We start from the raw sequence: 27,339 nt of genomic DNA, 5'->3' as shown, positions 1-27,339 counted from the left end.
CAACCAAGAAAGAGCCCTGATCGCAGTCATCCAGCCAGATGTAGTTTCTTTGCGAGGACAGATAATATGGTATGCAGTATGCAGCCACTGGTTTGGTGAGTGTATATTCTTCTATACCAGTCAGGAAAGATGATCAGAAATGGTTTGCTCCAGCGCTGTGTTAACTCTCCCACCATTTGTTATCGTGTAGCCTGAAGACATCTGGACCATCTGGACATATCACAGAACATCATATTGATTCATTACACTGATGACATGATGACAGTCTGGCAGATGAGTAAGTAAGAGGGTACTAGAGTGCTAGAGAATTGGTAAGACACATGTACTCCAGACGGAGAGAGACACACTCTACAAAAATTCAGGTACTTGGCAACTCAGTAAAGTTTCTGCACATCCCACAGTCAGGAACATGCCAAGACATTCCCTTCAAAGTAAAGGGAAAATTGCTGCATCATGCATCCACTGTTACAAGAAGGAAATACAATGACTGTGAAACCTTCTTGGACTTTAGAGGTAATGGTCCTAACTGTAGAGCAAGTAGCCCTGCTGTTTAGAACAATGATTTCAGCACACTCTATGGTATTTGAGATGTCAGTAGTACAAAAAGATACGACAAGAAGTTAATGACAAGTCCCAAAGGAACAACCACAACTCAGGCTCGTGGGGTTATGGAACAAGGTCACCCCATCTGCAGCAGAGAGTTATGCCCCTTTTGTAAAATAGCTCCTAGCATGCTAACGGGCCCTGATAGAGCTGAAATGCTGGACTTTGGGATGCCAAGCAACCACAGTCTGGAACTGGCCATCATCAGTTAGGAACAAGTCATAAAGTAAGCAATCCATCAAAAGATGGATATGGTACATTTGAGACTAAGTATGAGCAGAAAAAAATGACGCTGCCAGGGGCATGAACAGTGGATCCAGGACCTCATGGCATCCACTATGTAGAGTGTCCCTTCTGAGTTCACACCAGTGGCCACATGGATCTCCTATTCAATCAACTGAAGAAGGAGGAGTCCCCCTCCCCCATTTGGTTTATGGATGGGTGATTCAGCATTAGGCAAACACCCAAAGTGGATGCTGCCTGCATTATATAACTTATTCAAGGTGGCTGTGAAAAATGGTGATGAGACTCTTTGTGAAAGAAACATCTTCCCAATGGGCAGAACTTCAGATGTACCTGGTCATCCACTTTGTGTGAAAGGGAAACTGGCCTAGAGTCAAAACATAGATGGGCTCTGGCCAATGGGGAACGGTCAGAAGCCTGGAAGGAGAAAAATACAAATATCAGAGATAAGGAGGTCTGAAAAAGAGACATGTAGACAGACATTTGAGAGTGGGAACAAGGTGTGAAGATTTTTATATTGTATTTTAATACCCATCAGAAAGCACCCACAGGGTCTGAGACCCAAATGACCAAGCAAAGTAACTTGACTAGCTGACATTCACTGGCATGATAGGCAAACAGATGACATGATCACAGTGAAAGAGATAGACGCTTTGCATGGGTCAAAAAACATGACTTCCACTTATGAAGGTCAATCTAGTGATTGTATGCTTTGAATCAATCTGCCAGCAACAGACACCAATGTGGAGACTAACTGGCCACTTGGTAGCAAATGGTCTACAGGGGACCATTTTCATCCTGGAAGAGGCAGTGGTTTTTCCCACAGGACTAGAAACTTAATCTGGGTACGGGTTTGCCTTTCCTGTGCACTATCAAGCCACTTATAGAATGCCTGATCTACAGACATGAAACAACATAAGATCCAATCAGGGAACTCATTTTACAGGTCCAGTGATCATGTCATATACTGTGTCATCTAGAAGCTACTGGCTAAATAGAGTATTGGTGTGGCATCTTGAAGGTACAGCTGTAGCATCAGCTCAGCGGCAAACACCCCAAAAGGATGGGGGTACCATCCTCCAAGACATATATAAACATTGAATTACAGAACTTTATTTAGCACTATGTCCCCAAGAGGAAGAATACATGGGTCCATGAACCAAAGGATGGAAGCAGGAGTGGCCTACCCGTCACTTTGTGTGACCAACTGAAGGCCCCACATCTCTGAATTCTGCAAGGTTAGAGATCCTGATGTTCAAAATACATATGCTCTTGTCACAAGATAGCCAAGACCTTATTGAATGATAAGCTACAGCTGCCACTTGAACACTTTGGGCTCTGTGTGGCCAGAAACTAGCAGGCAGGAATAGGAATCACCATCTTGTTAGGGGTAATTAACACAGCAGAAGGAGGCAGGGCTTGTGTTACTTGATGGGAGAGGGGAGGAACATGCATGGAACTCAGGTGGCGACTGGGTGCCTCTTGGTACGTACTTGCCTAATTGTGACAAATGTAATGATGTGGTAATGGAGGTAAGGTCAGGTAAACGCAGGTAAGGTCACCAGGAGCTCAGACCCCTCAAGAATGAGCGTTTGGGAAACACCACCACGTAAACCACTGAAACCAACAGAGTGAGGGATTTTAGAGCAGGCAGTGGAGAAGGGACTTAATGAGTACCAGTTTTGGCTGTGAGACCAACCACAGCTGTGGAGGCTATAGTCTCTTTACTTCCTTCTTCTAACTTTCCCCTCAGGAAGAGGAGCCAACCAGAGCCCTGACGGGGCAGCTCCCCACATATGTTATGAAGTAGATCCACGGACACACAAGGTAAACTGGCAGATGTGGGGATGTGTCAATCAGATCGTCTTTTAAGAAAGGACTCACTCTGCAGCTGCAAGGAATGTGGTTAGCTGGCTGACAGTCTCTCCAGCTGTTTGTGTCTTCAATTTCTGGTTACCATCCTATGCTTTTCTCAGGGTTGTCCCCAGTTAATGACTGAGCAAGGCCTAATCATTTCTACTCAATGGGGGAAGTTTAAAGAATAACCTTTGTTCTGGAGCTCCCTGTTGGAGTAGCCTGCCCAGTGCTGCTTCTGCCCCTTTTCTTTTACAGGTGTTACTGCCCGCCCCCTCCCCCGCCCCCCATAAGCTTTTGCATCTGCTTCTGAGAGAATCTAATAGAGACAGATGCATCCATTAGGCCTCTGAACTCAAGTCATTCCCTGTTTCCAGTCCTGGGATGTGTGACCCAAGTAATAGAACTGCTGTTTTCTCACATGTTAAACTAAAGACTTGTTCCTTTCAAAAGTACATTACATGATTGATGTGAGGATAAAATGAAAATGTGCCGGAAAATGCTATGTAATTTGAATATTGCTATGTAAATGATTACAGTCTTTATTAAAAGGCCTACAGAGTTAAATCATTTTGCAGATTACCTAACAGTCCTCAATAGTTAAAAAAATATTCACACAGATAATTGTTTTCAAGGCCTTTCAAAGCTGGTAAGGTGATATAGTTTTCTATGGCGTTACTAACTCCTAGGGAGTAATTTATATACTCAAATATCTTGCTTGACTGACAATCAGATGCATACCTAAATAAAGAATTGTTGAGTAGTATACAGTAAGCTGCCATGGGAATTTTGGTTTCTTTCTTTTCATTTCTAGGATAACAATTACTTAGAGGAAATGAGAAACATCGAAACAACCCTTCTGATCAAACACAGTGACCAGAGTATTTGGGGAAAATGCTTAATACCTGTGTGACCACCAAACAATGTTCTCCTGCACTATTGTGATCAGACACAATTTAATATCTGTGGATAAATATTGCAATTTTAATAAACATAATAAAAATATTTCCTATGAACATATCCTTTTAATGCTCATTCTTGGTATTCATAGTTATCTGTAATGTACTATGACAGCTAGTGATCATGTCATTACTTTTTATCAGAAAAACTTTTAGTGGTACATTTTTAGCAGAAGACAGGAAAATAATGTTTGCTTACCTGGTGATACAGATTTGCGATGGGTTTTCTGTCTCTCTCTTCCTGCCTTTTGAAAGTTAGATCTCTGATTTATTTGCACTAGAGAGTTAGCACAAGTTCAGTTACAAGACTTGAAAATTTGTGGTTCCACATAAAGAATTGTAAAAAAAAGAGTTAAAAAATCTGTCCTTTCCCCTTTTTGCTCATCCTGCCCCAATTTTTTTTTTTTTTTTTTTTTCGGTACAAGTAGATCTACAGTTCTACAATGTCCTCCTGAGTGATAGGGTTAAAACTTTTGGCTGTTTATTCAGATGTCAGTATACTGAAGTAAACCTAGATAATGGTTTTAATCCAAATGGTTTTGCATAAATGGGGCGCCTGGGTGGCTTAGTCTGTTAAGCCTCCAACTCTTGGTTTGGGCTCAGTACAGGAGCTGGAGCTTGGAGTCGGGTTCTGAGCTGACAGCACAGAGCCTGTTTGGATCCTCTGTCTCCCTCTCTCTCTCAAAACAAATAAACTTAAAAAAATGAAATATGGACAAAAGTAAAAGAATAATTCCCATGGTACTTTACTGTGGATGCAGAATACCTGCACTATGAATGGAGTGCTAATGCGAAAGAGAATGCCAATAATATAAACTAGATAAGATCCACCAGGCAATTTTAAAAATGTGTTTCGTCATCCTTCAGCATAAATACAATTCTTCAGATTTACACGATTTTTTTTTGTATGTGCATTCTGTGATCTCTGATAACTGAATTCAACTTCAAAAGGGTTTAAGCCAGTGACTTCAAAACGAGGTTCACAGAACAGTACACAATGATGAAATCAGAAGCAATAAAACACGGCTGAACTGGAACGTAAACATTCATACTATTAGAACAAGACTGAATTTTCATTTAATTTAATTTAGTTTTGGAGTTCTCTTGGGTTGTCTTCAGACAATTCTCTTTCATATCTTAAACGGTGTCTCAAGAATGTTAGGGAGAATCCAACAATCTGGGTTATCCTAGTAAAGTTTAGCACATAGCTCCTGTGATGTTACCGAGTATTTTCTGAATATAGGAGTTATCGATACCGACTTCCACCAGAGCGAAAGCAAACACATTTACATTTCAAGGTGCCTTTGAATGACGGGGCTTCGAAAAATCTCAGTTCCTCCAACTTTGTTCCTTCCTTCTCGAGACTCGGAGGCACCTGTACCGCAAGGCACACCTGGCACTCCGACCGTCTCCAGAGCCAGCAGACTGACTGCTGCCAACTGCCGGCTCCAGTCTTGGGAGAAGGAGGCTGCGCGGAAAGATGGACAGAGTCCTGCGCGCGGCCGCTTGCAGGCGAGGGCGGGGGACGCCGAGGGGCGGAGCCGGCGCGCGCGCACGGGGTGTGCGCGCCGCCGCCGCGTCACCAGCGTGCGGCACGTGCCCGTGTTTACGTCCCTCGTGGAGCAGCCTACGTCAGCAGCCAAATGGCAACATTGTGGCGATTCTGAAGCTCAGAGTTTAGGAGACGCGTCTCTCCATCAGGCCGGCTCCGGGCGGTCGGGAAGAAGAGAAGGAGGAGGAGGGGCGGGGAGATCCGCTTGGACGAGCGGCCGGTCTTGACCGCCTACCGGCCTGCCTGGCCCCGCGGGACCCGCGCCTCACCTTCAGAGAGCCGAAGACGCAGCACCGCGGCCTCGCGCTGGGGGCGGCCGGGTCGGACGCGAGGCGCCGCCGCAGCGCGGGGCTTGTAAACAGATCCAGCCGCACGTGACCATGTGAACTACCTGCTCCGGGGACGCGTATTGTCTTTCCCGCGAGCCCCGCCACAAAGAAGCGCGGCGGGTTCGAGTGCTGAGGGCCGGGCGAGCAAGCGGGGAGAGCCGGCTGGCGCGCTAAGATGGCCGAAGGCGCCCAGCGAGGGTGAGCAGGGGGCGCGGTGCAGCCAGCCGGTGAGTCTTCGGGCGGGCAGGGCCCTCGGCGCCTCCCCCGCGGCCTGGCTCCGGAGCCACCATGTCTTTCGCGCTGGAGGAGACGCTCGAGTCGGACTGGGTGGCCGTGCGGCCCCATGTGTTCGACGAGCGCGAGAAGCACAAGTTTGTCTTCATTGTGGCCTGGAACGAGATTGAGGGCAAGTTTGCCATAACCTGCCACAACCGGACGGCCCAGAGGCAGAGGAGCGGCTCCCGGGAGCAGGCGGGGGCGCGAGGGGGCGCGGAGCCCGGAGCATCCACGTCGGACGGGACCCGCGGGCCGGGCAGTCCAGCTGGCAAGGGCCGGCCCGAGGCCACGGCCTCTGCGATTCTGGGCAGGAGCCCGGGACCCCGGAGGAGTCCGGCCTGGGCGGAGGGCGGCTCTCCGCGGAGTGCGCGCAGCCTTCGAGGGGACCCGCTGCTGCGGAGTCCGGCCGGCAAAGGGGCGGAGAGCCCTCTCAGAAGCCCAGTGCGGGCCCAGACTAGCCCGGTTCGAAGGGGATCGGAAGGCAGAGATGTGGCGGGGGCCGCCTCTTCGGCGCCTCCGGAGGCCCCGGTGTCCTCGGTGCGAGTAGTGAGCGCCTGCGGGGCGGTCTCCGAGGAGATCGAGGTGCTGGAAATGGTGAGGGAGGACGAGGTGGCCCCGGGAGCCCTGGCCCTCTCGGACGCGGAGCAGCCGCCGCCTACCGCCGAGCTGGAGTCTCCGGCAGAGGAGTGTAGCTGGGCTGGGCTCTTCTCCTTCCAGGATCTGCGTGCTGTGCACCAGCAGCTGTGTTCTGTGAACTCGCAGCTGGAGCAGTGCCTACCCGTGTTCCCTGAGGAGCCCTCTGGCATGTGGACCGTGCTGTTTGGGGGGGCCCCAGAGATGACCGAGCAGGAGATCGACACTTTATGTTACCAGCTCCAGGTCTACCTGGGCCATGGCTTGGACACCTGCGGCTGGAAGATCCTGTCCCAGGTACTTTTCACTGAGACCGACGACCCTGAGGAGTATTACGAAAGCCTTAGCGAGCTGCGGCAGAAGGGCTACGAAGAAGTGCTTCAGCGGGCCAGGAAGCGCATCCAGGAGGTAAGAACCTAGTCTGGGCTGCAGCAGTCCTTGCTTTTGGTTGCTCACTGCCGGGGGTTGAAACCTCAGTCTGGACTGTGCGCATTTGGGAAACTTGTTTTTCTGGACAAGAGAAGAGGAAGAAGATGGGTTCCTTACCATTCTCCCCCTTAATTCCTTTCAGTGGTAGGAAAACCGTGCTTTACCTTTATTGGCCCTCTGAAGGAACTTTGATATAAGTCTTTAGATTTTTTTCTTCCATTTATCAAATAGGTTCTATATAATAAGAGTTCGGTTTACTCCTCCGTGCTGGAAATAAAATTAGAGCCACTGAGGCCAAAGGCGTCAGGTAAATGGACACCGTGTGTTCATTTCTCTCTTGCCTCTCTTTCCAGCAGTAACTGCCCAGATGTTAACCCTACTTTTCTGGTCCTGTTCATTTACTCATAATAGTTTGTCTTTGGGAATACACTTGGTCTTTTTTTTTTTTTATCTTCATATGTATTTTGGCAACTTAGGCAAATTTTAAATTCGTTTTCCTCCAAATGAGTGGCCTGTCTAAATGAAAAGGCACCACTCTCCATTGGATGCAAATGTATTTTTAAAGGTTTATAACTACTCTCAGAATCTCTCAAGTCTTGATAACTGGCTCATGTTTCATTCCTGTTTTAGGGAGGGAAAAGAAGGCCCTGGGCAGGAATGTTTATTATACTTTGTGTCCTTCTAAGAGTAAAAGTAGTACCAAGCCTTTTCAAACTTTCTTAGGCTTAAAATTACATGAAATAATGGAAAAAGTCTGCATGGGTATGCATGCGGAGCTCTACAAGCAAGATAAGATATGCATAATTTGAGGTCCTGCCTAGAGAACAGCTTCTGCTGAAGGAACTTTACTAAAAGAGTATTCCAAAATATATTTTAGTTTTCAGGTAGTCTGTATAGAGTGTGCAACTACTGATCTCCTGGTTGAGTTGGAGCCCCAAGTTGAGTGTAGAGATTACTTGAAAATAAAACATCTTGGGAAAAAAAGATACACTTTAGTTTTTACCAATGGACACTAACAGATATTTCCTCAAAGCTACTATTTTTAGTATTACTATTAATTGAGGTTAGAGGTGGGGTGGGGAAATGCTCCTTTTTATGGTGTTTATATTCCTGACATTGTGTTGTCATCTGTTAACCATGCCTGTGTTTATGTAATACTTGAATCCTGCTATTAAGGCTAGGATGCTCATCTCCTGGTTTCTTCATAAGAATAGTATGGTATTTTTCATTGCTAGACTTGGAGACTTAGGAAATAACTTTTTGTTTCCCTAATCCCACAGTGCTCTCTTAAAACTTACTGAATTCAGGTTTTCATTCCTTCCTGTTATTTAGTGCTAAGCATCACCCACCTGGTAATGTGATCCTAGAGTCCCAGTGATCTGTTTTTATTTTCCACCTTATCTTCTGGCATCTGTGTTCTCCCTTAAATTCTTTTTGGAAGGAAGTGACAAATTTTAAATGGTCACATATATTTTCTTTAGAGTTTTGTTAAAACTGACCTGTATTTTTTTTTTTTAAACTGGAAGGACAAATTAGTGCTTCTTTCTCTTACACTTTTTGTTACATTTTGCAATTCTTACATTTCTAAAGATGTAGGCAGGTTTAGTTTTAGTTTTGTTGATATTCAGAAAAAGTAATTTTGTCCGGTTTAATTCAAATAGGGTCAAAAATGAGGATTGCCAAAAAATGTAGTTAATTAATTACAGTTATCTGGAACTCTTCCATGGGGGTGGAGTGTTACATTTTTTTAAAAGAATATCTTTTCCTAATTAAGGTTATATTGACCATAATAAATTCTCCTTAACGGAGAGAGGTTTAAAGTTTTAAAGAGTATTTTGTGTTCTGGAAAACAACTCAGATGAAGTTTATTGTAAATTCGTTGGACATTAAATACGTACATACATTTTTGGTGCTTCATTTAGTTGGCTTGAACAGTATATAACAACAAATTCACTTATAGTGCTCACCCTGATAGCTACTGGAACTTTATTTTGAAAGAAATGAGGCTTAGTGGGGAAAAAAGGGTGGTGTGATTTAATTAGTGACGTCTGCTCTGGGCTTGATAATGGGAGTTTAAGAGCACACCAGCCTTGTTTTTGTTGTTCCCTAACTGCTTAAGTTTTTTACTATTTTAATAGTTTGCAATAACTTTTTAAAAGTAAAATATTTATGGAAATTTTGTCAGTTTAGTACTAATGATTCTGTTAAGTTTAGTTATTACCTCTCATTGAATGGTTTTTTGTTCCCAATTTTGAAGTTGACTTAATTTGTGGCAGTGGCTATAGGTGTTCAAGCCAGGTGTACCTGGTAAATTAAACACATTTTTAGATACATGTTACTAGAAAATTTAGTCTTTGGTTATGGTTTTCCCTCTTTTTAATTTCTCTGGGTCTATTCTGCTTTTTTTTCCTCCATAATATTCCTTTTCCTATCTATTTAAAGGCTTCAGCTTAAAAACCACACCTGTTTTTGTTCAAAATACTCAGTAAATTGTTGAAAGGAGTTGTTTTTTTGTTTTTTATTTTTTATCTTTTTTGTTTTTTAAGTAGAACAGACTGTACTGCTAGATTGTAAACTTTTCAAGGTCACTGGCCTTGACAGTATCTTGGAATTCTCTTTGCCATCCCTGGTTCAGGGCCACACATCTTGTGAGCACTCAATATTTGTGGACCAAGAACATGAGAGGTGGTTGTTTTTTTTTGTTTGTTTTTGTTTTTGTTCTTTTAGTATTATGAGAATTTAAAGGATTTGGAAGAATCTTTTTGATTTATAGTTGTAGGTAAATAAAATTTTAAAAATTGATAAATGTAAATTCCTTAAAGGGACTGTACAATTTGAGAAGTAGGAGTAAAATGTTTTAAAACTGTAAAGAACTTTCTAAATAAGAGGTTGCTATCTGGCATTGATGAATTCCCTATAAATTGAGGGGAGCTATAGATGGACTTTAATGGGGTCCTTTAAGGTAGTGAGCCGAGTTTTATATGCACAGACATATTTGGATTTTTGGAGAGAAAGACTTTTATCAGATTCTTCAAGGTGTTCCTCAGAAAGGGCTTTAAATCTGTACTGGTAATTCATTTGCTTTGTAAACTTTGGGCATAACTCTTGGAGTTTAAGTATTGGAAAACACTTATGATTTAATATGGGTTATAAGAAATACTACAGCTTTGTTTTGTGAAATAGTGAAGAATGAAAATCTTAGGTTTTCTGCTAAAAGTTTTATTAGTGATTCACAAGTTGGGTTGACTAGAAATAATCTGAGGAGCTGCAGTTGACACAATATTAATGAAAAAATTTTAGATGACATAAGAATTGCAAGTAGAGCTTTAATCTTGAAATTTATTACAGGGTAGATTAGATTTGTCTTGGACTTTAGAAGGGTTTAGTGAAGTACTGCTATTTGTATAGCAGGCACTCAATCCCTGAACCCAGTGCCACCAGGGCCTCTTGGAATGGTTGCAGCAGTAGTGTTGGTTGTAGGTCAGAGCTGAGGATCATATTATAGTGTATGTGCTTGGGTGGCCCATACTATGGCTTACTTACCTGTGATGACCTGAATTTTGTAAATAATTTCTGTGTAAGGACAACTATTGTTGAAATGGTTGTGGTCCTTTAGATAGTAAACTTTATGATAGTAGGCTTGATTAAGATCTAATAATCATTGTTCTCTTTGAAATTTATTATGTTTATAAAATTGCTCAGGTAACTTCTTCCCAGTGATTTTATTTCCAGTAAGAAAACAAAACACTGAGAGCTGCATGTGTTTTCATAAGTAGCCATGTAAGGCATGCTGTAGACAGAGTCTACCTAGTGTTTGGAGTCAGAAAGACCTGGCTTCCAAATAGGACTCACCACTTCTCTGACCTGCTTAGTTATTTAACCTTTTTAAAACCGGGAAAAGGGGAGGATATTTAAAGGATATCTTGAGATTTAAGTAAGATACTATGAAAAAGTGCTTAACAATGTGTCTGGCACGTATAAAGGAGGCTTCAGGAAATGTTCATTTTTGGGTTTATTTTGGTTTTTTTTGTTTGTTTGTTCTGTAATAAGGATTCTGCAGAGTTTTCACCTCAACATTTATTGCAGGGAATGTAACTAGTTTTTATTGGAACTACTTAGGTATTGGAGTTTCTTATTTACTATCTCTTCATCATCCCGACTCTCTTTTTTGATAAGTGGTATTTTATACCCATTTTACTGGGGCTGAAGTTGAGACTTGAAGATGTTGGATTTGGCCAATCTTAAACAGCTAAGTTGTGATCAAACTCAAATTCAAATTTAGATTTGTCTTAATCCAAACGTATTTTTTCTGCAGTGCCTTGTTGAAGACAATAAAAGGGATGTCAGTCTCCTGAGAATGAGAGAATGGTACTATTTAAAAATATTAGTTCAATAATGTGTTTTAAATTAAATAACTCATTTGTTTAATTTCAGTTTCTTTTTGATAGGTATGTGTGGGGCAGAGTCTCCATGTTGTGTTACAGAAGAAAGAGGTTCCCTAGGGGTGTAAGGGTGGGTTTATGTTAGATAAGAGTGCCTAATTGCTGTTTTCCTTTCTATCTTAAAATGACTCAGCTATAGATGACTCCTGACTTGAGAGGTTATTTAATGTAAAGGGCCAGGAGCTCGAGGAAGAATGCTTACCATCACTTCTCCCAATTAGGACTTAATTTTTGTGAAAAACTAAGATTACAAAACTCTAGAGCCACATTGAAATCTAAACTATATATAGAGTAGATAAGTCACAGTCTTTTTAGAGCCTTAGGGTACTGGCCTTTCATTGGGCCGGTGTGCCTTGACCCATGATTAGGTATAAATAATAGAAGCAGGCTCAGAAAGGATGTAATATAGTTGCAGTGGGGAGAGCTGTTGTGCTTGTATATTCCCATAAAAACAGTGTAAACACAGTTGAGGAATAATGAAGCCAAGTGAATTTTGTGTGATTCTTGAAAGTTGACGAAAGACTTGAACGGTAGAGGCTATGAAAACAATGACTTAGATACTAATCATTTTCTTCAATCATGTGCCGAAATAAACTTGGCCATTTTTCACATCACTGAAGAAAAAGTATAGAAAAGAGATGAATATATGCTTTTAGGTTAGTGTATCTGTAATGCAGAAACATGGAGGCTGGTGGCAGGATAGCAGCAGCCTTCATGATAACCGGTTCATGTTCACTTCATTTCTCTACTTGCTGTTAACATCACATGATGCCCAGTCCACCACATATTTACAGGCATGAAATCAGGCATGTTTCCTCCTTGATAAAACAAGGCCAACTTTGACAAACACTTGAGCAATGTGAGTTCAAGGGGTTTTTTGGGGGGGGATGGGAGAGAGAGAGAGAGAGAGAGAGGGGGAATCCCAAGTAGGCTTCGCTTGATCTCACGAACCATAAGGTCTCATGTAAAACCAAGAGCTGGACGGCTAACTGAGCCACCCAAACGTCCCCAAAGTTACTTCATTAACATGGGGTTTTATTTGTAACTTTAGTGTTTGAAGGTGATGGCTAGAGGCTTAGTTTATATAATGAATATTAATGCATTTAGGTAACATAAACATAGGGAGAATACAGTGATAAAAATATGTCATTTTCTTCAGAAGAAATTTTGAATATGGTTCATCACCATATTAGTTGGTGGAGGAATTAGTTGAGGCAGGTTTTTGTTTTTTTTTTTTTAATGTTTATCGATTTGGTTTTTAGAATGTTTGTTTATTTTTGGCGGGTGGGGGAGACTGAGACATCCCAAGCAAGCTCAACACTATAAGTGCAGAGCCTGATGTGGGGGCTTGAACTTATGAACTGTGAGATCATGATCTGAGCAGAAATCAAGAGTCGGTTGCCCAACTGACTGAGCCACGCAGGCACCCCATTGTTTTTATTTTCATCTTATTTTTTATGGCAGGGTATTTTTTACAGAGGCTCTCACTACACTGCTTTTAATTAGTGTTTAGGGGAAAGAAAACTTAACATGGCTCAGGAAAATGTGTATTTTTCTCCTAATTCTGATACTAGTGGCTTGACCTTAGGGCTGTCACTTACCCTCCTTTGTCTTAATGTCTGAGGTGAGACTGAGGTTAGAGATAAAGGATATGGGTGATTTACAGTCCCCGTGTAGCAAGTGTTGGGACCTGATCCATTTGTTTTATGTGCTTGTATCCAGGTGTAGGTCTCCCTGCTGTAAGGTAACTGTTTAACTCACAGCATTTTTCATTTTACTACATTTTTTTAGGCTCCGAAAAAAGCCCTGATTCATTTTTGGGTGCAGAGAGCGTTAGAAGAGGGCAGAAGTGTTTCTTCCTGTTCTTGGGTTTGTGTTCTTGGGCTCCCTTTGTTCATTACCTGTTGTTGAAGGTGCTTTGTTTTGTTTTGTTTTGTTTTCCTTTGGTGCATTTCCCTGTGGTTTCTAGTATTAAAACTGCTTTTCCCAGTTTTAGATAAGTTGAAGTTACATTTGTAAAATAAATGTCTAGGGGCGCCTGAGTGGCTCAGTCTGTTGGGCATCTGACCTCAGCTCAGGTCATGATATCATGGTCCGTGAGTTCGAGCCCTGTGTGGGGCTCTGTGCTGACAGCTCAGAGCCTGGAGCCTGCTTCAGATTCTATGTCTCCCTCTCTTTCTGCCCGTCGTCCCCCATTAACGCTCTGTCTCTCTCAAATAAATAAATGTTAAAAAAATGAAACATGTTTAGTTACTAAACATTTAGTAACTAAAGTTATTTCTTTAAGCTTTTCTTCCTCTTCACCTTCCTATCTAGGTGAGTCTCTTTCCTCTTTACTGACACCAGTGGGGCCATGACTGGAGTGACCTGTGTGAAGTGATGTATGTGAGATTTTAATTTCAGTCATCAAAGTAACCTTTATTGAATGCTCCCTGCTTTCTGTTGCTCAAGCACTGTGCTGAAGTATTTAAATACATTATCTAAATTAGCATGTAGATAGGAGTTGAGAGGTAGGATTTGAGTTTTTTTGAGTCTTTGCTCTACTTAATAGCTTTGTGAATATGGGCCTTACTAATTCTTACTTCCTTGGTTGCTGCTTCTGTAAAGTCAGGGAGTACTGCTGTTGTAAACGGAATATGGCTCTCATCTGTAAAGTGAGGAGAATACAGCTGCCTTTAAAAATAGATCTAATGTAGGGACACCTGGGTGACCCAGGTGGTTAAGCATCCCACCTAGGCTCAGTAAGCATCCGACTTTGGCTCAGGTCATGATTTCACAGTTAGTTCCGACCCTTCATTGGGGCTGTGCTGTTAGCACAGAACCTGCTTCTGATCCCCTGTCTGTCTCTGTCTCTCGGGGGGGGGCGCGCGCCCCCGTGCCCTGCGCACACGCCCTCTCTCTCTCAAAAATAAATGAACATAGGGGCGCCTGGGTGGCTCAGTCGGTTAAGCGTCCGACTTCAACTCAGGTCACGATCTTGCGGTCCGTGAGTTCAAGCCCCGCGTTTGGCTCTGTGCTGACAACTCAGAGCCTGGAGCCTGTTTTGGATTCTGTGTCTCCCTTTCTCTCTGACCCTCCCCCGTTCATGCTCTATCTCTCTCTGTCTCAAAAATAAACATTAAAAAAAATTTTTTTTTAAAATGAACATAAAATAAGAAAAAGTGTACATTAAAAAAAATTATTCAAGTACTTAGAACAGTGCTGTATGCCCAGCAAAACACTTGGTAAATGTTAACCCTTAATATTAATCTTCATATCATACTAAGATGTAGGGATTTTACAGTAGAGGAAACAAATTCAAAGAGAGTAGATAAATTTGTCCAAGGTAACATCTGGCATGTAAGTGGACCAGATTCAAATTCAAGCCTGATTGATTCTATACTGCTTTCTTACCCATAGGCCCATCCTCTTTCCTGTAGAAACGGAGTGAGGTTAGCTGATACATTGTCAAATTGAAACACACGGTCAATGTCTCATCCCTGGGTGAAAACATTAACGGTGTTTGGCTACTGAGTGTTTTTGGAAAACTGTGATTATATAGGAGGCTAATTTAAGTTTGTGCCTGCATTTATGGTACATGAAGCTCATTTGTGAGATAGGATGCATATGTCCGTCTTAAAAGAATCATTTATAAAAATAATAATTTTGGGTGGAGCCTGGGTTGTTCATTCAGCTAAAATGTCTGACATACGCTCAGGTCATGATCTCAGGGTTCTATTTGTGGGTTCAAGCCCTGCATTGGACTCTGCTGTCAACACAGAGCTCACTTCAGATGCTCTCCTTCCCTCTCTCACTGCCCCCTCCCACTCGTGCTTTCTCTCAAAAATAAACATTAAATACAATTTTTTATAACCACAGGAAGAAAAAATGTACTGATATTTAAATATTCTGTTGTAAATTCTTCTGTGTATATAAGGTTGCTAAGGGTGAGTTGGTTTAGACAGTGTGATGATTTTCCTTTTCACAAGTGTATTTTACTTTAAAGATGATTTATTTTCTCTCCAAAATATTTTCTAATGCTTTTTTCTCCCCATGGTAGAGCTAGAGAATTTGATATAGTCTGAGTTGAGACCTGAAATCTACCTACCTATTCTGCTGTTTATTCTCATTTAAAGAATTAGTCCATAACATTTAATAGTGAATATTTCACTCCCTTTCCTTTAATTACTTATTCCTCTTAATTATCTTATTGGCTAATTTTTTTCTGGCTAGACAGGGGAAGAGGGCAGTTAAGTGTGTTAACTTCTCTTTATTTTTTTAATTGGAAATCCTACCCCTTTTTTCTCTTGTATTAGGTGATGTGAATTTTGGTAGTGGGGTTGCTAAATGAAAAGGTTATGAAAGGTAGGGTTAAAGAAATGAAGGATTAAGAGAGAAAGGGGTTAAGAATTAACTTCAGCAGTATTTAAACTTGAAAAATTAGTGGGAATGGATATCTTTATTTTAGGAAATTACATGCCAGCCCACAGTTTGAAGCCTTTGTGGGTGCTTGTTGGAGGGCCTTGAAGTTGGCTTTTTATTTTTATTTATTTTTTAACATTTATTTGTTATTGAGAGATAGAGGCAGAATGTGAGCAGGGGACGGGCAGAGAGAGAGACAGAGACACAGAATCCGAAGCAGCTCCAGGCCCTGAGCTGTCAGCACAGCGTCCGACACAGGGCCCGAACTCACAAACCGCGAGATCAGGACCTGAGCTGAAGTTGGTAGCTTAACCGACTGAGCCACTCTGGCGCCCCTTGAAGTTGGCTTTTGAATTGGTTTTATATTACACATTGCACCTTTCAAATTTCAAATAAGACCATTTTATGTATCTTGGTGGAGATTATATAAATGAATGTCAAAATGGTAATAAAAGTGTGACAGTTTGTATTTAACTCTTACTGTATCCCCAGTAGAAACTCCTAATCCCTGGTTCCCAAACTCCTTGTTGCTGGTTCATGTGAATATTAATATTTTGGTCGACTTTGCAGGATAGGATGGTCTTTTTAAAAGTCAGCCTTTTCTATAGCTCTTCCTTTTTTTTTTTTTTTTTTTTAATATTCTCCATCCCTTTTGTTTATAAGTATCCCAGAGAACCCTGGTCACAATTGATTTCTAGATACTCTAACTGAAATAATTATTTAAGAAAATAGTAAGGATTGGGGTGCCTGGGTGGCTAAGTTGGTGAAGCCTCCAACTTCAGCTCAGGTCGTGATCTTATGGTTCTTGAGCTGCAGTCCCACTTCAGGTAAGCTTGAGGCCTGCTTCCAGATCTGTGGTGACAGTACGGGGCCTGGGTGGGATTCTCTCTCCCCCCTTCTCTCTGCCCCTCTCTCATTCATGCTCTGTTTCTCAAAAATAAATAAGTAATATTTTTAAAAGAAGATAGTAAGGATTAACTTCTGGAAGTCCATACAGTCCTTAAATCTCCTCATTGGTCATCTATTTAGCATATCCTTTTGTGCCAGGTGCTAGGTGTGCCATAGAAAACAAAGACACAGCCCTTTTCTTTAAGCTTCACTACAATTTTTTTTTAAGTTTATTTATTTTGTGAGAAGAGAGAGAGTTGGTGACGAGCAGAGGGAGGAAGAGAATCCCAAGCAGCTCTGTGCTGTCATTGCAGAGCCCCACACAGGGCTTGATTGCACGAACCTAGAGATCATGACCTGAGCCAAATTCAAGAGTGGCCTCTTAACTGATTGAGCCACCCAGGCGCCCCCAAATACTGTCATTCTTTTTTTTTTTTTTTTAAATTTTTTTTTCAACGTTTATTTTTATTTTTGGGACAGAGAGAGACAGAGCATGAACGGGGGAGGGGCAGAGAGAGAGGGAGACACAGAATCGGAAACAGGCTCCAGGCTCTGAGCCATCAGCCCAGAGCCCGACGCGGGGCTCGAACTCACGGACCGCGAGATCATGACCTGGCTGAAGTCGGACGCTTAACCGACTGCGCCACCCAGGCACCCCCCAAATACTGTCATTCTAATTGAACTTAATTTATGTTTTTGTTTGTTTTAGTCTTTATTTATTTTTGAGAGAGAGACAGGGGAGGAGGGGAGGAATGAGCAGGGGAGGAATGGAGAGAGAGGGAGACACAGAATCAGAAGCAGGTGTCAGGCTCTGAGTTGTCAGCACAGAGCCTGGCTTGGGGCTTGAACCCATGAACTGTGAGATTATGACCAGAGAAGAAGTTGGATGCTTAACCCACTGAGCCACCCAGGCGCCCCTATTTTTTATTTTTAAAAATGTTTATATATTTATTTTTGAGAGAGAGCACAGTTGGGGGTGGGAGATAGAAGGAGACAAAGAATCTGAATTAGGCTCCAAGCTCTGAGCTGTCAGTGCAGAGCCCAATGCAGGGTCTGAACCTACGAACTATGAGGTCATGACATGAGCTGAAGTTGGATGCTTAAGTGACTGACCCACTCAGGTGCCCTGACTTTTTTTTTTTTTTTTTTTAAACAAGTCAAATTTGAGAATTGCCATATTTTTTTTTTTTTTTTGGTTGAAGAGGAGTGGATAATTAATGTGCTCTAGGACAATTGGGTATACTTTTGGTTTTTTCCTTTACTATAAATAACATATATTTTCTTCTACAGATAAAATAGCATTTGTAATTGTTATTACAGGGAAGGTAAAGCATTTGGGATACAGAATCTAGATGGTAATACAGATTTTGCTTCATCTCACCCTTGAATTTTGTATATGTAGGCTACCTAATTGTACCAGTCTCATAATGTTCACTTTTTGAAATGTGAAGCCATTGTAGAAAATAATGTGCCAAGCTTAACCCCAGTCATTACACAAGAACAGTACTATTAGTGCAATTTTTTTTTTTTTTCTGGAAATAGTCCTAAACCTCTTTTCTAGCTTAATGACATGAAAAGTGCAGCAGGGCTGGTATACTGCAATAATACCTTTAGAATCAAGTAGCCATTTTGGAAAGTGTAATGGCATAAATTGGTAGAGGGAGGATTACAGCACATCACTTGTGCTACAGGTCAAGGTTTTTGGAGATAAAGTTTTTGAGTTTTCATAATTTTTAAAATTTTGTGATTTTCTCATGTAGTGTGTGAATAGGTTGTTTTTAAAACTGGTGTTTGATGTCTATGTTTGCATGTGTGCTCCTGGAGTCTTAAGATAAGTTGAGTTTTATTCTCCTTCTACCCTGTGGTCATCTCTCATCCTAGAATAGTATGTATGTATGTATGTATGTATGCATGCATGTATTTATTCTAGGGAGAGGGCAAGAGGGGGGTGTGAGGGGCAGAGGGAGAGAGAGACAGAGACAGAGACAATGAATATCTTAAGCAGGCTCCATGCCCAGTGCAAAACCCAGTACAGGGCTTGATGCCATAACCCTGGGATCATGACCTAAGCTGAATTCAAGAGTCTGATGTTCAATTTATTCAACCACCCAGGTACCTCTCTCGTCCTAGAGTTCTAAGTCTAACATTTCCAACTTTCCCTTGATCTGGGTGCTCTATTGAGCTTCTTTTCATTCCATTTATCCAGAGCACATCCTCCACCTGCCATCCCTGAGTTGGTCTGTGGATCTCTGTGGAGCAGCACCTTTAATCTGAGTCTTTGCTATTTCTGTGGAAATGCCTTACTCCCCTCAGTTCCCAGAACTATTACTCAGTTCTTCCAAATCTGGTGTTGGTTTTAAGAAGCTATCGATTATGACATATGTTTGATTTTATGACAGATTTTCTTCAGTGTGAGGAAAAAAAACACTTTTATGTACACATTGATTTGTAAATACATTTGATTCAGAAATAATGTGAATTTTAGTAGTAAAGAATAAAATACACAGGGGTGCCTGGGCGGCTCGGTTGAGCGTTGGACTCTTGATTCCTGCTCAGGTCATGATCTTGTTGTGGGATTGAGCCTCCTCTGTCTCTGCTGAGCATGGAGCCCATTTGAGATTCTCTCTCTCTCCCCTTGTTTCTCTGCCCCTCCCCTGCTCACGCTCTCTCTAAAAACAAAACCACACAGAGAACAAACTGCACTCTTCCCATTGCTTACCTCTGCCCTTGTAGACAGAGCCCAGATTCCTGACATTCTGAGACATCCATGTTTTGGTTAGCCTGTTACCCCTAATGTCTTCCTTTTTTGGTCTAAATTCTACCCTTCTTTCCAGGGCCAGATGAAGTGCCCCCTCGTAGCAAGTCATTTCTGACCACTGTCAGGAATTTCTGTCAGAAATTCAGAGATCATAGAGGCCTTATGTTACGTATGATAATTGCTGTCCTGTGTTTTTCTCTATTTGAGCCACTCCTGCCCTTTAAAGTGCATTATATGCCCCTAAGAGACAAAGATGAATTTTGTTACTGTTTTCTAATGCCTCAAATTCCCCAATGTCTCTGTATACAGGAGGTACTCAGTTAATGTTCTTTAATCTTCAAAAAATTGGCTTCTCTACATGACATGTGTATGTAGCTAACATTTTGATTAAAGGTATGTGTTTCTCCAGGAGTAAAATCAAATTTACCGCTTCTGTGGAATAAAGAGGCTGTAAATCAATGTTTGAAATACCAGAATGAGTAATTACTGTCAGCAGCCCTTATACTTGATAAAACTGGGTTTCAGCTTTAATAGTTATTAATAGATAATCAGTGATTAACATACAAAATAACATAAAAATGATTCAGCAGTTTTACAGAACAAGAACAGAGTTGAGCAATGTGCTTTGTGAATGTGGAAAATGTTTGGCTTTAGTCCTTACTTTTCACTTGAAGAAACAGATTTAATAGACCTAAGGGGAGTTCCAAGGGCCACACATCAAGTTTCATTACTGGGTTAGGACTGTCCTGAGGACCCTAGTGCTAGTCCAGAGTCCCTCCTTTTTACCAGCTGGTAATTATTTGCATGTCTTAGCAATAATTTAAAAGTGAAGATATTTGTAGATTTCATTATGTTGCTTCTTAAACATCTTTCTAATTAAAAAAATATAAGAAGGCACTCAGCCTTGGGGTTTGACACAGAGTAGGAAGCAAAGTTATGAAACTACACAGGAGAGTTTAGCTTCTAAATTTTATGTCTAGAACTTCAATAATTATTTCATGGTCTTCAAGGATAGTAGCAGTCCTCTAATCCTGAAGTTAGAGAAATAATGCTTGAATGAAGTCAGTTTGGGAAGGTACAGAATGGGGACTCCATACATAGTTAGACAAACAGGAGATGTCTTCTCCCTCTCTCCTCCTCTACTGGTATTGATCATTGGCAAAGAAACCAAGTTGAATAAGACTGGGGAGAGGAGTGGTGCACGGTTATTTGCAGTGATTATAGGGAGGCTCTAAGTTTTTTTTAACTGTTGTCATGGACTCCTTTAAGAACCTTTGCGCTAGAAAAATTTTGCGGAGAGCAGAAGAGTTTTATTTCAAATACTGGATAATTGAGACCTCATAGGTTAAGAGCCTAGTTCTTATCAGGATTAGATCAGAGGAGGCAAAAATAAAGTATACATTAGGGAAACGAGAAAGAAGGGAAAGATAAAAATGTTCTTCGGAGGCTAATATGTTTGTTTAATTAATGCTTTATGCAATTGTGATTCATTTTTTCTAAGTGTATCAATAGAGCAAAGTAACTTTCTAGAATTGCATGAAATGTGCCAGGTCTTGAAGCAGAAATTAACTCAAGTTGGTATTTCTGTTGCCCCTGTTCCCTGCTGTCTCTTCTTTCCTCTGCATCCTACTACTATGAGCATCTGCGTATTGTGTTGGCTGCCCTTGAGCCCATTCATTCTTGTGTCAGGCATGTTATGATTCTCATTCAGATCAGTCTACATGCTGACTCAGTTTGTGTCCATCAGTGAATATTTCCAAATTTAGCAAACCTGCATTTTCTGTATTTTAACTTCAGGCCTTTCCTATACATGGCAAACATCCTTAATCCTAAACAATCCAACTCTAATCAATTTCTTTGTACTTTTTTTTTATTTATGGTATCTTGCACATTTCTCAGTTTGTAACCTGCTAATGTCTGCAGCACAGTTTATTTATTCCCAGGGTTTTGTGAGTTTTGGTTATCAAAATAAAAAAATAGTTATTATAATAGGTTAGTGATTATATTCTTTGATCAGTTAAATTCTTTTATCATAGGTTATAGGAAAGGTTTAGACTAAAGTCTAATGCTTACTAAATTGCATCTTTTGAAGTTCTTTAAAAAAATTTTTTTTTCCAATGTTTATTTTTGAGACGGGGGAGACAGGGTGAGTGGGGGAGGGGCAGGGAGAGAGGGAGACACAGAATCTAAAACAGGCTCCAGGCTCCGAGCTGTCAGCACACAGCCGGTTGCGGGGCTCGAACCTACCAACTGTGAGATCATGACCTGAGCTGAAGTTGGATGCTTAACCGACTGAGCCACCAGGCACCTCGCATCTTTTGAAGTTCTAAAATGCATAGACTTTGAGTATTTTCTCTATTTTTTCTCTATATTTAATCTATTTAGATTAAAATAGATTGCTAATTGGAGCTATAATTGGTTTTAAGGTAATCTAATGTGGAATAACATGAAACTTTATAGCAGAGAGAACAAATTAATAAATTAGCAGTGTTAGGTGAGATGCCTTGGGCTTCTCTGCAAGAGTATTTAGTTGCTGCATAATAGCCTTCTAAAGTACTTTTCTGTTTCAGAATAAAACCATGTTGCAAATAATACGTAAATATATTAACATTTGGATGCAGTAACTGATTTTTGTCTTGTCAATTACACATCCACGTAGAGTGGTAATGTGATTTAATTAATAAGTGTATAGTGACTTAACGTTTTGTGTTGGCAGAAAATAGTGTCTGTTTAGTGTATTACATTTACTTTAGTGTCTCTGTAAGAAGAGCTCAAAGAAGCCTAGTGTCTGAGGATTGTCTTACTGTTAAATGGTAGCATTTGATCACTGGTAAATGACTCCAGAAACTTTATTATTGAGAGATGTTCTATAGTTTTGTTTTCTCGTTCTTTTAATAGTTTAACTTTCCTAAAACTTGGTAGAAAATCATTATCTCAAAGAAAGTCATCCACTTGTAAGTGGAATAAAAGATAGAGGGTTGTGAATATACGTTTTCTGGCAAGAAGGAAATTACTACCTTTACTATAAAAGGATAGTTTCTAATTTATTGTAAAAATTCATTTTAATCCATTCTTTGGTTGCTATTACACATTCACTTTTACCCCTAGTTTTCTTACTCTTCCTTAATCTAGTTACATTTTTGATATGCCACAGCCTTGAGATGGTAAGCCATGGTGGAGGTGAGCACCTTTGCCACCAGTTAGAACTGATTTTCTGGGACTGTGCTGTGATTAGAAATTGATCAGCTGCAGAGCGCCTGGGTGGCTCAGTCGGTTAAGCGACCAACTTTGAGTAAGGTCATGATCTCATGGTTTGTGGGTTCAAGCCCTGCATCAGGCTCTGCTGATAGCTTGGAGTCTGCTTCAGATTCTGTGTCTCCGTCTCTCTCTGCCCCTCCCCCCTCATACTCTGTCTCTCAAAAATAAACATTTACAAAATTAAAAAAAAAATTGATCAGCTGCTGTTACTTTCATAACTCTACTTTTTAATTGTAGCTAAAAATAGATGATTCAACACATGACTTAGCTACTTTTTGAATAGTGGGTGGGCACAGGAAGAGAAACATGTATCATTTTCATATTTCTCATACCTCATCCTTTGGAAAAGTTTAGGTAGTTTTGGATGTTGTGGCAGAGGAGAAAATTTAATTTTCCTATTTTTGATGTGTAAGCCAGAATACCTTAGAGTTAGGGACATAGAGAAGGAATAGAGTACAAACACTTCCTTAAAAAAAAAAAAAGTACAGGGGTACCTGGGTGGCCCATTAAACATCTGGCTCTTGATTTTGGTTCGGGTCACAATCTCAGGGTTTATGGGTTCCTGCGGAGCCTGCTTGGAGTTCTGTCTCTCTCTCTCTGCCCCTCCCTGACCGTGTGCGCGTGTGCTCGCTCTCTCTCAGTTTCTCTCAAAAAAACAAAACAGGGGCGCCTGGGTGGCGCAGTCGGTTAAGCGTCCGACTTCAGCCAGGTCACGATCTCGCGGTCTGTGAGTTCGAGCCCCGCGTCGGGCTCTGGGCTGATGGCTCAGAGCCTGGAGCCTGTTTCCGATTCTGTGTCTCCCTCTCTCTCTGCCCCTCCCCCGTTCATGCTCTGTCTCTCTCTGTCCCAAAAATAAATAAACGTTGAAAAAAAATTAAAAAAAAAAAACAAAACAACAACAAAAAACCTTAAAAAAAAAAGTATGTATTTACTTGATCATGACTGAAAAAAGTATAAATGTAAATCTCCTCCCCAGTCACCTCCATTTCCCTGTCTGTGGTTCCCATTCTCAGAGGCAATCAAATTTCTAGTGTGTCTTTCAGATTTAGTCCTATATACAAAGATACATAGGACATACATAACTTCCCATCTTTTTAACATTCAAATGGTAGCATTCTACATACTGTTATATTTGTTTTGTTTTGTTTTCTCTTAACAGGCTGTATTTTATTTTATTTGTTTAATTTTTTTTAATGTTTTTTATTTTTTAGACAGAGGGAGACAGAGCGTGAGTGGGGGAGGGACATAGAGAGAGGGAGACACAGAATCTGAAACAGGCTCTGGGCTCTGAGCTGTTAGCACCGAGCCCAATACGGGGCTCGAACCCACGAACCGTTAGATCATGACCTGAGTGGAAGTCAGACACTTAACCGACTGAGCCACCCAGCTGCCCCAGGCTGCATTTTGTTTTTAATGGCTAAATAGTATTCTGCTGAATGTATATATTTTTTGATAGGTTTTTTGGTTTTTTTTTTTTTTTTTTTTGCTGCTGCTGTTAAAATAGCGTATCTTTTCCCACATGTACTAGTATATCTGTGAGGTAAGGTAGATTTCTATAAGGGGAATTTCTGGGTCAAAGAATGCATTTTGATTAAAATTGTTTTCTGTAGAGGTACACCAGTTTACTCCCTCTCAAACAAAAGGAGGGTGCCTTTTGTTTCTATATCCTTTTCAACACTAAAGTGTATTTTCATTTTTTAAAAATATTTTTAAATGTTTATTTATGAGAGAAAGCATGTGTGCACGTGCACTGAAGGTGGGGAGGTGGGGGGGGTGGAGAGGTGGGAGGGTGGGGGGTGGGGGGGCCGGGGGGAGAGGGAGACAGAATCCCAAGCAGGCTGAGCACTGTCAGCACAGAGCCCAATGTGGGGCTCAAACTCTTGAACTGTGAGATCATGACCTTAACCAAAAATAGAGTCAAATGCTTAACCTACTGAGCCACCCAGTCACACCAAGAGTATGTTTTCAAAAACTTTTTGGTCTTACTGGTGACAAGTTTTAGTTTGTAATTTATTTTGCAATTCTCTTATGAGTAAGTTTTCATTTGTTTGGGAGTCATTTCTTTGAATCCATTACATTCTTTACCTATATTTGTATTGCTTGTGGAAATTGTCTATGTGTTGAAAGTATTTTTCCTTTAATAATTTGCCTCTTGGGGTACCTGGGTGGCTGTCGGGTAAGCATCCAACTTTGGCTCAGGTTGTGATCGCGCCGTTTGTGAGTTCAAGCCCTGCATCAGACTCTGTGCTGACAGTTTGGAGCCTGGAGCCTGCTTTGGATTCTGTGTCTCCCTTTCTCTCTGCTCATGCTCTGTCTCGCTCTCTCTCAAAAATAAATAAATGTTAAAAAAATTTTAAAAAATAATTTGCCTCTTGATTTTATTTTGTATGCCTTTGTAGCCAGATGAAAATTTTTGCAGCAAAATTTATTAGTCTGTTTTGATAGTTTCTGGATTTTGAGTCATGCTTTAAAGCCTCTCATGATGAGATTATTTAAAGCAAGAACAAATAAAACCCTACATGTCTTCTCCTAGTTTTATGATTTTGTTATTTGCATTTACATTCTTGATCTAGCTGAGATTTATTTTGGTGTAGGGAATAAGATAACAGATCCATCTTACTGTATTTCCTGATAAATGAGAGTTACCACACAATTTCTTGAATGATCATATTTATTGTGCACTAAACTTTGATATAGCTGAACTCTTTAATACTTCATTGTATTTGTATTTGATGCTTTTATCAAATAGTATCAATAGTAATAATACAAATAATAAGGCCATTGCCCCCTCCACAGTTATTCTTCATAATTAAAAAAAAATTTTTTTTAAATTTTTTTGAATGCTTATTTTTGAGAGAGAGACAGCATGTGAACGGGGAAGGGGCAGAGAGAGAGGGAGATTCAGAACTGAAAGCAGGCTCGAGGCTCTGAGCCGTCAGCACAGAGCCCAATGTGGGGCTTGAACTCAGCACCTGTGAGATCATGACCTGAGCCCAAGTTGGAAGCTCAACCGACTGAGCCATGCAGGTGCCCCCAATTTTTTTTTAACTTTAAAATTGGCCTCTTCTTATGCAATAAAAAAGTCAAGTTATTTTTTTACCATGTGAAATTTATAGATTAATTTAGTAAGAATTGATAGTTTTGTTATTAGTCTTAAATTTATATCATCTTTTGGTACCTTTAAACATTTTCTGTTTTTGTTGCTGTTTTGTTGTAAATGGAATCCTTGCTAGCTGTTTTTACTATAATAGGGTTGTTGGTTTCTGCATACAAATTATAACTAAGCTTATTGAATGCTTTTTCTGTTCCAATTTTTCAGTTTATTCTAAATTGCATTCTTAAATTGCCAGTTTTTATTTTTTAATATTTTTAGAAGTTTATTGAGAAGAGAGAGTGGAGGAGGGGCAGAGAGCAAGAATACCACCAAGCAGGCCTCCTGCTGTCGGAACAGAGTGTGATGCAGGGCTCAAACTCTCAAACCATGAGATCATGACCTGAGCTGAAATCAAGAGTGGGTAGGCTGCTTAACTGATTGAGCCTGCCACGTGCCCCAGAACTAGAATATCTTTATGATCATTTTACTGTTTGTTTGTAGGAGTAAAAAGCTAATAATAATAAAAAAAGCAAGCATGTCATCAGAAGGAAGAGAGTCAATTTGATGATCTCAAATCAGTGGCCATTGCCTTTAAACTTCAACCTTCACTGAATATGTGAAGGCTTACGGACTGGAGGTAAGATCCTGGCCAGTGCTAAAGAAAAGACCAGACTTATTTGTCACCCTTTACCTGTCTTAATGATTTTTCTGTGATTAGCTTCAGTCATAACTTTTTTTTTTAAGAATAGCTAAAAATGCCTTTTTATCCCCCCTCCCATGTAAAAATGCATCAGTAGAAAACTGAGCCATGAGAAATGGGAGTTGGGGCTAAATTTTAGTTTAAACCTGAGCATTCCTTAGAGATACTGTGGTTTTGGTTCTAGACCACCACAATAAAACAAGTTAAATGAATATTTTGGTTGTCCAGTGCATATAAACATTTCCACTATACTGTAGTCTGTTGAGTGTTTGGTAGCATTACATTGAAAACAAAAACAATGTATGTACCTTAATTTGAAAATACTTCATTGCTGAAAAATGGTAATCATTTTCTGAGCTTTCAGAAGCGAGTTGTAGTCTTTTTACTGATAGAGGGTCTTGCTTTAGTATATATTTTTTTAAGTTTATTTTGAAGGGGAGTGAGAGCACGTGAGTGTGCCCAGTTGGGTCGGAGAGAAAGGGAGAGGGAGAGACAGAATCTCAAGCAGGCTCCGCACTATCCGTACTGAACCCAACATAGGTCTCGAACTCATGAACCGTGAGATCATGACCTAAACTGAAGTCAAGAGTCAGATGCTTAATTGTCTGGGCCACCCAGGCACCTTGGGTCTTGCCTTAGTATTGTGATTGTTGACTGATGAGGGTGGTGGTTGCTGAAGGTTAGGGTGGCTGTGGCTATTTCTTAAAATGAGACAAGGGAAGTATTCTGCATCAATTGACTCTTCCTTTTGTGAACAATTTCTCTTAGTTTCTGTTACTGACTGATAACATTTTACCCATATTAGAACTTCTTGCATAATTGGAGTCCCTTCTCTCAAACACTGTTTTTGCTTCATTACCTAAGAGTAAGTAATATACTAAATCTTGTGTTGTCATTTCAGCAATCATTATAGCATCTTC

At 40.8% G+C, this 27,339-nt stretch overlaps 1 protein-coding gene and 1 long non-coding RNA gene across 2 annotated transcripts in view; both read left to right on the top strand.

Moving 5' to 3' along the window:
• Nucleotides 1-2,198: 2,198 nt before the first annotated feature.
• LOC121014007 (uncharacterized) lies at nucleotides 2,199-3,720 on the top strand. The gene is made up of 2 exons (XR_005783015.1): nucleotides 2,199-2,673; nucleotides 3,515-3,720. It is a non-coding gene; the product is annotated as an uncharacterized LOC121014007 (long non-coding RNA).
• A 1,531-nt stretch (nucleotides 3,721-5,251) lies between these two features.
• The window catches only part of JMY (junction mediating and regulatory protein, p53 cofactor), a 100,685-nt gene continuing 78,597 nt past the window's right edge, over nucleotides 5,252-27,339 (top strand). Inside the window, exon 1 of the mRNA XM_040449946.1 lies at nucleotides 5,252-6,857. Within this exon, the coding sequence (XP_040305880.1) occupies nucleotides 5,829-6,857 (1,029 nt within the window). The 5' untranslated portion in view covers nucleotides 5,252-5,828. The remainder of the gene's footprint in view (nucleotides 6,858-27,339) is intronic.

The sequence above is a fragment of the Herpailurus yagouaroundi genome, unplaced genomic scaffold (assembly GCF_014898765.1).
Source record: "Herpailurus yagouaroundi ecotype Mexico unplaced genomic scaffold, PumYag 29, whole genome shotgun sequence".
Classification (NCBI taxonomy): Eukaryota; Metazoa; Chordata; class Mammalia; order Carnivora; family Felidae; genus Herpailurus; species Herpailurus yagouaroundi.
Note: the sequence above shows the minus strand (reverse complement) of the source record. Positions and strands in the feature narration are given on the sequence as shown.